Source organism: Phyllostomus discolor, chromosome 6 (assembly GCF_004126475.2).
Source record: "Phyllostomus discolor isolate MPI-MPIP mPhyDis1 chromosome 6, mPhyDis1.pri.v3, whole genome shotgun sequence".
In the NCBI taxonomy this organism is placed as follows: Eukaryota; Metazoa; Chordata; class Mammalia; order Chiroptera; family Phyllostomidae; genus Phyllostomus; species Phyllostomus discolor.
In genome coordinates, this window is record NC_040908.2 from 117,900,255 (window position 1) to 117,913,594 (window position 13,340).

Below are 13,340 nucleotides of genomic sequence, written 5' to 3' on the forward strand. Positions count from 1 at the left end.
CTCCAACTTTGTTCTTCTTTCTCAGAATCACTGTTGCTATGCAGGGCCTTTTGTGGTCCCATATAAATTGTTCAGACATTTGTTCTAGTTCTGTGAAGTAAGTCATTGAAATCTTAATTAGTAGATGAGTGGATAAAACAGCTGTGGGACATTTATACAATGGAATATTACTTGGCTGTAAAAAAGATGTTTTCAACCTTTGTGACTGTATGGATGGACCTGGAGAACATTATGCTAAGTGAAATAGGCCAATCAGAGAAAGAGAAATACCATGTGATTTCACTCATATGTGGAATCGAACGAACAGACTGAACTAACAAGCAAATTAGAGACAGACTCATAGATAAGAGAGCAGGCTGACAGCTCTGGGGGAGGGTAAGGAGTAGAAGGATTGAGCAAAAAGTAAAACAGACTCACGGACATGGACAACAGTATGGTGATCGCAGAGGTGGGGAGGGACTATGGGGGACTAAATGGTAATGGGGTAAATACAATATAAAAAATTTTGTTAAGTAGCTTTTTACCACTGTTTTCTTATTTCTGTTTATCTTTAGGTGATCTGTAGAATTGTCTTAGAGACATTTAGGGTAACTAATTGGCAACCCTCCTGCAAAGCTGTTGTTACTTTTATCTTAATTTATATACTCCGTGTAAGAACCCTGCCTCACCAGCATATGACAGAGCTGGGATTGAAACTCAGGCTTGTACAGAGCTATTATCAGTATGCTATACCAACTCTATTTTCAAGAAAATTTTTGACGTTGCTGACAGGATGTCTTTTCTAAGAAATTTAGGGTCGGGATTTCATGGTAGCAACTGCGGCAAAGCGAGAGCCTCGGAGACTCCCGCTGCCGCCAGCACAGCTGGAGACCTGAGCTGACACTGGGGGCTGCCTGTGGGCCCCACACTCCCTCGATGAGTCGGAGAAGTCCCGTTGTATCCAAGTAAAATGGACGGTAGCTCTGACTGTGTTTGTGGTGACCTGGAGCCAACCGATCACTAACAAAAGACATCTGTTAACCAACAGCTGCTGGGGCTTCCTGTTGAAATATAGAGCAACAAAGGAAGAAAAGAAGCAAAACGGAAATAGTGCTTACTGGCACCTTAGAATGATGCTGCCCAGGGCCAGTCCAACACTGAATGTAGCTGCACTGTGAGGAGAATGTTCACGGAAGCCTGTTGTGTGCATATTTATTCACGTTTTTGTTAAATGTTAAATCGTTTAGCACAGTAAATCTGAGTGCATAGTGTGTCTTTTGATTCTGTTTGAGTTTCTCAAATTTTTTTTTAGATGTCTGCAGAGTTGCTGCCCCTTTCTTGAACTATGAATACTACAGTCTGTTCAATGCTCAATGTAAGGAGAGCTTTTTAGCTTTAAATCTAAGGGGAACTCAAGGGGCCTGGTTGGATATGCAGTGAACATCATGAAACCTTCTTGCTGTGGAAGCAAAATTATTTTTCTTCTTCCTTTTTGAAAGATCTTTCCTTTTGATGCCAGTTTTCTTCCTTGTTTACACAAATTCAACAATTTGAAAGGAAAAGGCAATAGTAAAAGTTTCAAAATGGCAGAGAAATTTGAAAGTCACATGAACATTCATGGTTTTGATCTGGGCTCTAGGTATATGGACTTAAAACCATTGAGTTGTATAGGCAATGGCTTGGTTTTTTCTGCTGTAGACAATGATGGTGACAAAAGAGTAGCCATCAAGAAAATTAGTGTCAAACATGCTCTACGTGAAATCAAAATTATTAGAAGATGACCATGATAACATTGTGAAAGTGTTTGAAATTCTTGGTCCTAGTGGAGCCAGTTGATGATGCTATGGGCTCTCTTACCAATCAGATCAGTGTTTACACTGTTCAGGAGTACGGGGAGACAGACTTGGCTAACTTGCTGGAGCAGGGTCCTTTACTGGAAGAGCATACTGGCTTTTCATGTGTCAGCTGCTACGTGGGCTCAAATATATTCACTCTGTAAACATACTACACAGAGATCTCAAACCAGCTAATCTTTTCAATGACACTGAAGACTTGGTGCTAAAGATAGAGTGAATCATGGATCCCCATTATTCCCATAAGGGTCATCTTTCTGAAGGATTGGTTACTAAATGGTACAGATCTCCATGCCTTTTACTTTCTCGTAATAATTATACTAAAGCCATTGACATGTGGACTGCACACTGCATTTTGCTGAAATGCTGACTGGTAAAACCCTCTTTGCAGGTGCACAGAACTTGAACAGATGTAGCTAATTGTAGAATCTGTTCCTGTTGTACATGAGGAAGATCATCAGGAGCTTCTCAGTGTAATTCCAGTTTACATTAGAAATGACATGACTGAGCCACACAAACCTTTAACTCAGCTGCTTCCAGGAATTAGTCGAGAAGCACTGGATTATGGGAACAAATTTTGACATTTAGCCCCATGGATCGGTTGACAGCAGAAGAGGCACTTTCCCATCCTTACATGAGCATCTATTCTTCTCCAGTGGATGACCCAATTTCCAGCCATCCTTTTCATATTGAAGATGAAGTTGATGATATTTTGCTTATGGATGAATCTCATAGCCACATTTATAACTGGGAAAGATATCATGATTGTCAATTTTCAGAGCATGATGAGCCTATACATAACAACTTTGATGTTGATGAAGTTCAGTGTGACCTCAGGGCTTTGTCTGATGTCACTGATGAAGAAGTACAAGTTGATCCACGAAAATATTTGGATGGAGATTGCAAAAAGTATTTGGAGGATCCTGCTTTTGATACCAGTTACTCTACTGAATCTTATTGGCAGTACTCAGATCATCATGAAAACAAATACTGTTTTCTGGAGTGTAGCCATACTTGCAACTAGAAAATGAGGTCATCATCATACTTAGATAACTTAGTTTGGAGAGAGAGTGAAGTTAACCATTACTATGAACCCAAGCTTATTATAGATCTTTCCAATTGGAAAGAACAAAACAAGGGAAAATCTGATAAGAAAGGCAAGTTAAAATGTGAAAGGAGTGGGTTGGTTAAAGCCCAGATAGCTCTAGGGGAGGCATCACAGCAACCGGCTGAAAAAGGAAGGGAAAAGAATCAGGGATTTGACTTTGATTCTTTTATTGCAGGAACTATTCGGCTTAGTTCACAACATAAGCTTACTGATGTTGTTGATAAATTAAATGACTTGAATAGCTCAGTGTCCCAAGTAGAATTGAAAAGTTTCATATCAAAGTCAGGAAGACAAGAAAAACAGAAAAAGGAAATGGCAAATTTGGCTCAGTTAGAAGCTTTGTACCAGTCTTCTTGGGATAGCCAGTTTGTGGGGAGTGGGGATGATTGTTTTCTCATAAATCAGTTTTGTTGTGAGATAAGGAAGGATGAACAAATTGAGAAGGAAAGCACTACACCAGTTACTTGGACACATTCTTCAGTAGGAAAGAAGATACCGAAATGCTAGAAACTGAGTCTGTATAAGATGGGAAGCTTGGGGAAAGAGGAAATGAGGAAGGATTTCTGAGTAACAGTGGTGAGTTCCTCTTTAACAAGCAGCTTGAATCCAGAGGCATCCCACAGCTTCACAGTCCAGTTGGGTCACCACTTAAGTCAATGCAGGCCACATTAACACCTTCTGCTATGAAATCTTCCCCTCAGATTGCTCATGAAACATACAGCAGCATTCTGAAACATCTGAACTGAAACACTCAGCAGACATTTCTCTTTGTATTCTTCATGAAATGTGTTTGTCTTTTATATTACTAGTGTTTAAGTCATTTTTTTACTTGAATTGGTAAAAAAACTTGAATCTTGTGTCATTTAGAAAGGCTTTTATTAGTTCTTGGTTTTTAAAATCCAGACCTTTTTTCTACATGTGAGATGGTTTTCATTTTAACTGGCATGTCGTTTGCACACAAAAATAAAGAATAGAGCAAAGTAATACAATGCAGGAGGAGACAAAAAATGCACTAAGACAAGTAAAAAACATTCTCTCATAGAACAGTGATCTGTTGTACAGGAAACAAAAATCTTGCCTTGAAATTTACACAGTGAGTCTGTACATAATTGCATGGAAATATCTTTTTTTCCTAAAACATTTTTCATTCATGAGTATTTTCAAGTTTCTCATACTCTACATATTTCTTAAAACACATGATACCAGCAGCAACTAAAAATGAATGCTGAATTTGGTACACATGTGTTATCTACCTGGAGGTAGCAAAAGTATGTGGAAAACATATAGCACCCCTTGTGTTTCGCAATATGCACTTCTCTTTAGCCAGCGTCTATTGTAGTAAACTGTTCTTAAGATTCACTCACCATTTATAAATGTTCTGGTATGCATTCTTTATAGTGAAGTGTTACTACATCACATCTTATTTATTTTAGCAAATCGGTATATTTTCTGCATTAAATTATAAAAGTTAACTTGGTTTTTGAGGTTTATTTGCAAATACACTTTTTCCATTTGGCAGTATAGTTTCTTGCCTCCTTAGCTGAATGTATAATGTCAGCTTATTCTAAGGCTGTCCACATGCTTAATTCACTTAAGTATTCATTTTAAGTAAAGTGCTCACTGTGTATAGGAATTTGTATTTTGGAGGTGCTTGATCTATCTACAAAGAAAAATTAGGAATTACTTTATTATAAATTGCTCCTAGCATTCTTAATTGTGTTTATTTAAAAAAACTGTTATGTTGGACTTGCATGCATGGAAGTAATTAAGGTACATTGTTATTGTAGTTTAACAGTTGTACATGATAGCCCTGGCTGGTGTGACTCAGTGCATTGAGCATGGGCTGTGAACCAAAGTGTCTCTGGTTCGATTCCCAGTCAGGGCACATGCCTGGGTTGCAAGCCAGGTCCCCAGTGGGGTCCATGTGAGAGTCAACCACATATTGATGTTTCTCTCCCTCTCTTTCTCCCTCCCTTCCCTTCTCTCGAAGAAAATAAATAAAATCTTAAAAAAATAAAAGTCCTTTAACAAACAAACAAAAAGTTGTATATGATAAGACATATTTTGTTTTTACTGTATGTTTTTACTGAACGATTCATTCCCATCTCAAGGCAAGCATGAATAAAATTAGGTTAAATTGTAGCATGTGGCATTGCAGTTTCTTAGAATTTGTTTCATCCATTTTATTTTATTGAATACTGTCTGCATCTTCGGTTATCCTGTTTGAAGGAAAAGGACAAATAAAATGTCACCAGCCAAAAAGAAAAAAAATAAAGAAATTTAATCCCTGAAAATAACAACTTGAATTATTAAATATTTCTCTGCTTATCTTCTTCCTGTCTCTCTAGACAGTGCAGGAGTATCTACTGACATTTAGTATATTGGAGAAAGTCTGGTTGCATTTATTTCCCTTAGTGCTTGTAAAAATTCTTTATGTTTGAAATTAAATATTCACCAGATTGGTATTCATTCCTTCATTTCTTCAATTACTATTTTAGAAGGCAGGTATTACCCTAGGTTCTGTATACGCTTATACTCAAGTGAAGAAGACCCACATGAAAGCAGATAGAGGAGTGTGCTGTCAAGTGCTTTGATGGAAGCAAGTATAGCCGCTACCCAATGATGTGCTAGAGCTTGTTCATACTCTTATGAGAGCCAATTATTAAATATTCAGAAACTTTGAAAACCTGTTTTACCAGTGGTGGCTTAAATTGACTGTGATAGGAGTACTTACACTGTGGAAGTTAGCAAATACTGCATATGGGGCTTCCCTTTTGCCTACCTTTCCCTGTCCCTTTTCCTTCCATTTCTCTTTTCCTTTTTCCTTTCCATTCCTCTTTTTGTTTTTACCCTTAGGCCCTCCAGTTGACTAGCGCCACTGTTGGTGTGGGAGCAGAGGTATTCAACCCGTTCCTTTCTCTCACTGCAAAATGGACCCACCTGCACGTCATATCTTAAGTAGTTTATTAAGGACTGGGCATTCCTGGTGATTTAAGCCTTTCACAGACATGGTAGCTGTGAGGCTAAGATTAAGTCTCAATCCCCCATGGGTTCTGTTTTTGTTCCAGAGATTATAAAGCAGCTAACATCACCATCAACTTGTACCTCGTCAATGAGCCGTGGCTCTTCTCACTGGCATGGTGCTCCAGGATTCACTCAGTGACCACAGACAATATTCATCTCCTGAGGCAGATCAATCACCCTTACTACTTCATGGTGAGCTGATTGCCCAGATTGGTCTCCCAAGTCTGATGTAGTAGGAGTTGATGTCCCCTACCTGACCTGTGCATTGCCCACTGTGTAGTCAGTTGTGTAGAGAACTGCTTAAGAGCACAGACCTGTATTATATTGCAGGTGTAGTGATCTCCCTTTTCTCACCCAGGTCCTTTTGTGATTTTGAGGGAGAAATTAGTATTATTCTAATAATTGCCGTTAACTGACTCCTTACAGTGTTCTTTTCATACATTATGTAATTTAGCCCTCTGAATTTGCCACTATTATTATCCCCACAAGGAAATGAAGCTTGAAGATATTAAGATTCTTGCACATTGTTGCACAATGCAAGATTCAGATTGAGGTTGGAGCCGAGAGTTTTGGTACCGCTGCCCCCACCTTTGTAGAGGCATGGCACAATGAAAGCGGCATGGCGTTTGGAGAGAAACATGAGTGTACTCGACTCCAAAGTGACACCTGTGTGTCCTGAACAGGGTGTTTTTTGGAGAAGAGAGTCATGGTCCAGTCACCTAGTGATTTTCTGTTCTGGCCCTGCTACTGCGTATTCCCAGAGGCTTAGGGACCTGCAGGCCTGGGGTAAAAGTCCTAGCTCAGTCTCATCACTTAGACAGAGCCCAGCTAACCGGTTAACTGCCACAAAGACTGTTTTTCTTATCTGTGTGCAGTAGGTTTCCTGAACAGGACACAACAGCGCACACCAGAGGACAGCTTAGTTTCCTTCCATTGCCACTTTAAAATGCTCTGTGAGTTAGGCCTTTCTGTTCTCCTGAATGAAATCTTACTCAGGTCCCATAGCTTTTCTAGTCACCCTTAGATAATTTTTAAAAATTCATTTTAGAACACCAAAAAGCCTCAAATCAGAATCAGATTTGTCTGCTGCAGAGTACTGACCCAAACTCCAAACAGCCTTGAAAGTTAAAGCTTTAGGCAAGAGAAGCCTAAATATTTCAGGTTGTCGTCTCCACCCTCCAGCCTGACTAACCTTCTTTTCTGACCAGTTCAGGCTCAGGGCCAGGAGAAAGGGGTCAGGGTCGAGGACACAATCTCACAGGGCCAGCAGTGCGTCGAGGCCCTCTGGTGGCACTGTAAAATTGTCGACCCCTTCAGGTGGCCTGAGCAGCTTTCTCGAGGTGACCCTGAAAGAAACCTTGGATGGCAGGTCGCTTGGCAAAGGTGAAACCTCTCTCCCTGTCTGTCCTTGTACAATTCCCATCATGTGTGTACCATATATTTTTCTAACTTTTTTGTTTTTGAAACTGATTATAAAGAAAACTTGTTTGTCACAGAAAATTCAATCATTACAAAAATGCGTAAATTAGAAAGCTATACACTCCTCCATAATCCTATCCCCCTAAATCAATAATGTTTCAAAGTTGTCTCTGTGGATATATTAAATAAAACTTTGTTAAGTAAAACTTTATTTTAATACTTGAATCAATAATAAATTCATGTGATTCAAAATTCAAAAAGAAAAAAAAAAGTGTGTGAGTAAAAAAAATACAACAAACTTTCTTCTACACTGGGCCTGCGCTGTTTTTAAAGGCCCCGAGTCACTTTGTTCCAGGAGGTGGGGCCAGTGGCTCCAGGCCTTTCCCAAGCAGCTGATGCTCTGGCATCAGAATATGCAGGTTCAGATCTTGGCTTTATCACTCATTGTGTGAACTTGAAATGTTAGTTAACCTGCTGTGCCACAGTTTGTTTATTTGTAAGCCAGGAATGATAACAGTACACAGAAGCACTTTTATCCAATACAGTCTCCTCTGATCGTTGGTCTGTTAATTGAAAAAGTTGAAGTGGGAAATCATAAAAAAGACATATAGTCTATCCGCTTTTCCTACCTAAAGAAAAAGAAAACCCACCTAAAACTGAGTGGCTTAAAAACAAACATTTGCTATAGTCTGTATGATGACGGATAGAGTGGTTCCTCTGGTCTGAACCAGTGTGGCTGGGCTGTATGACCTAGACTGGCCTTCTACATGTGTCTGGAGTCTTCCCTGGGATGACTGCGTGGGTGTCTCTTCACGGGGTCAGTCATCCTGAAGGCTTGAGCATGTTCGCCTGGTGGCAACGGGCCCCCAGCCGCAGGAGAGGTCAAGCCCCGATGCACACATACTCTTCAAGGTTCTCCCAGTGTGCTGCTTGCTAATGTTCTATTGGCCAAAAAAAATCACATATCCAAGTCCAGATTCAAGGTGGGCTAGGGGAGAAACACACTCCACCTCCTGATGGGAAGGAACAGCAAAGTCACGTTCTGCACAGGCTTGCATTTTGGGAGGAATGTTGTGGTCATTTTATAATCTACCACACACATGCTTTACACATTTTATTTTTAATTTAAAATATCCATCCACCTTTTGACAGAGAGTCAGAGTCTATGAGGATAATTTAGCTGATTGGATTCGGTATTCTCTTGCTTATTTAAATATCCAGATGAACTAGCTATGATTTCTAAGGTTCATTTCATTAAAGCAGACCAAAAACGTCATCATAGGGAGAAACAATCTGAATGAGGTTTCGTGAACCAAAGTTTTATAATCTTTCTGCCTCATTTCTTATAGTATTCTACTCACACCTAATTCAAATGCAGTTTATTTTCTAATGGCCTGCTGCTCTTCATTGAGTTTTTCAACTCACTGACTTAGTTTTCTTGAAAATGACATACTTTTATTTCCCTGAAATTCCAGTAACGTTTAATTACACTGCACAATTATGCAAGAGATGCACCTGTTCGAAGCCATTTAGGAGCAAGAACAACTTATTCTTGGCGTTGCTCGGTGATGCCCACTTGGTGCGCATCATGGAGCGGGCCGAAGCCCCAGCTGGTGTGTTGCTCAGGGGGCCTCAGTAAGAGCCCCAGTTTAGTGGACATTGGTTTAGAGCTTCCACGGTACCAGCCTAGCAGGGCTGTGGTGAGGATTCGATGTGAAAATATCCTAAACATGCTTAGAACGCTTCCTTAGGTCTTGTAAATGTTCCTTAATTGTTCATGATGACTAGTATTTTTACTAATATTATGATTCAGTCCAAGAAAGACCTTGGGATGGGGTGAATGGCCTAAGAAAGAGTAAAAAGTGCCGCCCGGTAGCATCAAGTAACACTGGAGGGGGCACAGGGGAGGGGGGAGGGAGGGTCCCACCAGGGAATTAGGAAAGTCACACCAGAGGCCCCAGGAGATGGAGCTCTGGGACAGGGGCGACTCAGGAGCGTGGGGGAGGGGCACGTTCAGGGAGAGTTACAGTTTCAGCCTTACTTGAAGCATCGCGATGCAGAACAGTGACTTCTAAATGCTGGCTCACAGACGGGTTGCTTCAGTATCACCCGAGGAGCTCGTTAAAAGCACAGGAGTTCTCATTCCTGAGGTCTGCAGGCAGACCCGGGACCTGTGTCACTGCCCAGGTAGATCTGGGCGCACAGCCAGGTTGGGGAAGCCGTGCCATGAACACACAGGGCACGGGAGCCCCCCGGGACTTGGGGCGTAGTCCTGGGGTCCGAGCAGACTTGCTGTGTGACTTCTCTGGGCTCCCCCAGGCCCCCGTGTGGAGGGTTGAGGGTGGTGGAGGTGTGCCCTTCCATCCCTTGTAGAGCCCCCACCTGTGGGAGGTGACTGTTAGGTAGCCCCAGGCGTTCTCTGTGTTTGAGGCCTCCCCGCTCGGAACAAGCTTCTCCAGTGGGTCTGCTGCCCCTCCACTGCGCCCCAGGCCGGGCAGCAGAGCGTGGGGGGGGGGGGGGGGCGGGGGGGGCGGGGCTTGGCCCATATGGTCAAACATCCCTTCCGTCTGTAAAGTTCTTTGACTTGAAAGTGATTTATTTTCTGTTTTGCAGACACCAGGTTACTATATGTTCACGTGGCTTCTCCTGGACGTTGTTTCTTCTATTTTTATTGTTGCCATATTTTGTTTTCATTGGTAAGTATATGTTTATAACTTTAAATGAATTTTTCCCAAAATAAAAGTATAAATGGTTCTTGTGGAAAGTTAAGAAAAGAGTTAAACACTCTTCCTATAATCCATCCCCCCGAGGCAAGTTCTCGGGAAGGCAGGTAATAATCTGAGCCCTTCATTTCTTCTGCTGCTGCCTGCAACTCCTCACACCCCTTCCACCTCCTCAGCATGGGACAGTATTTGGGGGGAAGGGCTGTCACTAACACTCAGTTACAGCCTGTAGCCACAGGCTCAGTGCGATCCCACTGAGAGGGGCCAGAGGGTGGAGACGGTCCAGGACACAGCGGGATGCGGTGCAAAGAGCAAGTCCGCAAACGTGGAAGCCTGGCCCTTAGCCCTGGATCTGCCCCATAGTTGTCAGTGACCAGGGAAAACCACTGCCCCTCCCCAGACAACAGTGTGTTTCTGTCCAGGAAAATGGCATTGGAGAATCCTCGCCGGGAAAAGGCTACAGGGTTGCCAGGTTCCGGTGGGAGAGGAGACATCCAGGGAGCCGAGCTTAGCTAGAGGAGACGCGCTGTGTGGGCCACGTCATGCCCATCACGTCTTCATTTGTAGTTTTCCTTTGCAGGGGAAAGTGCGAGTTAAGTGAGAACTTGATTGGATAATGTTTCTTTTCTGGCTACTGCCTTAGATTATTGTTTTTTTTTTCTGGAAGAGATCTGTGAGATTCAAGGATGGTCTGCTTCCTTCCAGGTGGAGAGAGAGCAAAAAACGAAAAGTCTTTGAAAGCACCCGCAGCTCCGCAGGTAACACCCGAGGCCTGCCCAGGGCTGCCCAGTGCCCCCAGGACACAGGGTCTGCTATTTGTGTGTCTGACAAGGGCCGAGGGAGTCTGGGAAACTGAGGGTGGGGACCAGGGAGAATTTGGGAGGTGTGGCTGGGCACAGATGCTGGAGGGCCCTTGACATCAGGTTTCGTTTTGGACTTGAGTCTTTAAGCAGTGGGACTCCTTGGAAGTGTTTGAACATGGTGTTTATTTTTAATATTTTCATATATTCATCCATCACACAGTTCTTGAATACCACCTTGTGCCAGGTGCCCTGAGAGGGGCTGAAGATAGTTGAAAATGGACAGTGGTCCAAGAGAGCAGAGGGCTGGCCCACAGAGAACAGTGCGGGAGCAGACGAGAGGGTAGCAGATGGCACCATGGGCCCAGCACCCAGGTCCAGGCCAGAGAGGCTTCTGTGCCCGGCAGGGCTGAGTGTGCTTTATGAGCGGGGCTTCAGCTGCGGGTCACGAGTGTTGGAGGGTGGGGGGGACACTGCAGAGGTCCCGAAATGCGGGACTGGAGTCTGGGCTCTGTGTGTAAGCAATTGGGAGATGGCAAATGAGATTCAAACCAGGGAGCGGTGTGCTGGACTTCTGCATACAGGGGTGGAATCACAATAATTTATTATTCATCAGGAGAACTCAGGGGCTGAGGAAGTGAGATAAGCCAGTAAGGGGAAAGGCAGCTGGCTTTAATTTCCACAAGGAGACAACCACACAGTGCGTTATGGGTTCAGGGAGCCAGTGCAATGGTAACAGGAAAGCCAGTCAGGAAGCAGGGGACTGCAGCTCACAGTTCAGTTTCCTCACACAGCTCCTGGAGCCTCAGTAAAGCCACAAAGTCATGAAGGAATTCAGTTTCTGTGGACAGGGGTGACTATCCTGAGATGCTGTGCACCAGGGGCAGCTGACTGAACGATCCAATCAATGCTTAGAATCAGGAACAGATCCGCAGAGATGGTGAAAAAATGAGTCCAGAAATTGGAGTAAGTTAAATGGAAGGCAGTGGTGTTTCCTGCTGTGAAACTGAAGGTTCAACCGAGATTGCCCGACTCTCCGGAGGGGCAGAGAGTTCTCAGGTGACTGTGAGCTACATGAGTCTTAAGATCGCTGTCCTGGCTGGGAAGAGGTCTGAAGGCTGTATTCCAGGGTCCTTATTGTTTTCAGCAGTTGTATGATTAAACTAGGGCTGTTGTAACAAAATGTCACAGACTGGACAGGTGAAACAACAGGAATTTATTTATCTCACGTTTTCTGAGGCTAGAAATGCAAGATGAGTGTGTCAGAAGGTTTGGTTTCTTCTGAGCCTTCTGCCTTGGCTTGCGGACAGCCTCCTGCATGCTGGGCCCTCCCGCAGCCCTCCCTCTGTGTGCGCATGCGTCTTCAGTGTCTGTCTGTATGTCTGTCTGTCTGTCTGCCTCCTCCAGTCAGAGTGGGTCAGGGCCCCCCCAACTGCCTCACTTTAATCAGCTCTTTAAAGGCTCCATCAAGTATAGTGAATTTGGGGGCACACAACTCAGCCCATAACAGTAATCCAGCCATGAAGTGAGAAGAGTGTGGAAATGGTGAGGAAATCATGGATGGGAGAGAAGTTTTGAAGGAAAATTTGGAGATATATTCACATTGAATGAAAGATTAGAAAATTAACTTAGAAAAAGTTAACCTTACTTATCTCAACTCCCGCACATGTTGAAATGATGGTAAGAAAATAAGGAGAGTAGAAAATAAATTTAAAAGTTTTCCTATTTTTAAGTTTTTAGTTTGGTGTTACAGAAACAAGTTTTGCCTAAACTAAGCAAAAAGAAAATGCATCGAAAGACTGTGCATTTGCAGACTAAGTTCGGAATCAGGGAAGGAACAGGAAGACTGAACAGAAGCCAGAACCTGAGTCCAGCTCCATTCAGGTTGAAGGGAATAGAGCCGCCAACACAGAGAACATCTTGCGCCACAACCACCTCAGCCTAAGAAGTACAGCGGCACCTTAGTACTCGTTAATTCATCCTGGAACTCTTGACAAGTGCCACAACCGATGAGTACCGAACGAATTTTTCAAGCGATGAGTGATAAAACATTTTCTCTTGTGGGGTGGCACTGTGACTCATACAAGTTCTAGCCAGAGGGCAAGTGCCGAGCAAGCAAGCACCAAGTGCTGAAACATTTTTTTCTCATCAAAATATGACAAGTACAGGGTTTGAGAAGTTCTGAAGCCAACAAGTAGTGAGGTATGACTATATCTGAAAAAAATACACTTGAAAACATTGAGTATTATTGGAAACTAAAGTTTCATAATGATGAAAAGGTCACTATATCAGGAAGGTTATGTTATAACTGGGTCACAATTTAATAATACAGCTTCAAAACACATGAAACAACCTTGAATGAAAGACATTTATGGTCAGAGATTTTAACATTTCTCTCTCAGTACCTGAAAGATGGAACATAGAAAAATATAGT

General features: G+C 42.8%; 1 protein-coding gene and 1 pseudogene across 1 annotated transcript in view; both read left to right on the forward strand.

The window, feature by feature from the left end:
• Window positions 1-13,340, forward strand: part of LOC114498658 (glycerophosphodiester phosphodiesterase domain-containing protein 4-like) — a 69,637-nt gene that overhangs the window by 50,204 nt on the left and 6,093 nt on the right. Inside the window, exons 12-13 of the mRNA XM_036029987.1 lie at window positions 6,009-6,156; window positions 9,997-10,075. Coding sequence (XP_035885880.1) covers window positions 6,009-6,156; window positions 9,997-10,075 — 227 coding nt within the window. The remainder of the gene's footprint in view (window positions 1-6,008; window positions 6,157-9,996; window positions 10,076-13,340) is intronic.
• On the forward strand, window positions 1,446-2,969 carry LOC114498657 (annotated as a pseudogene).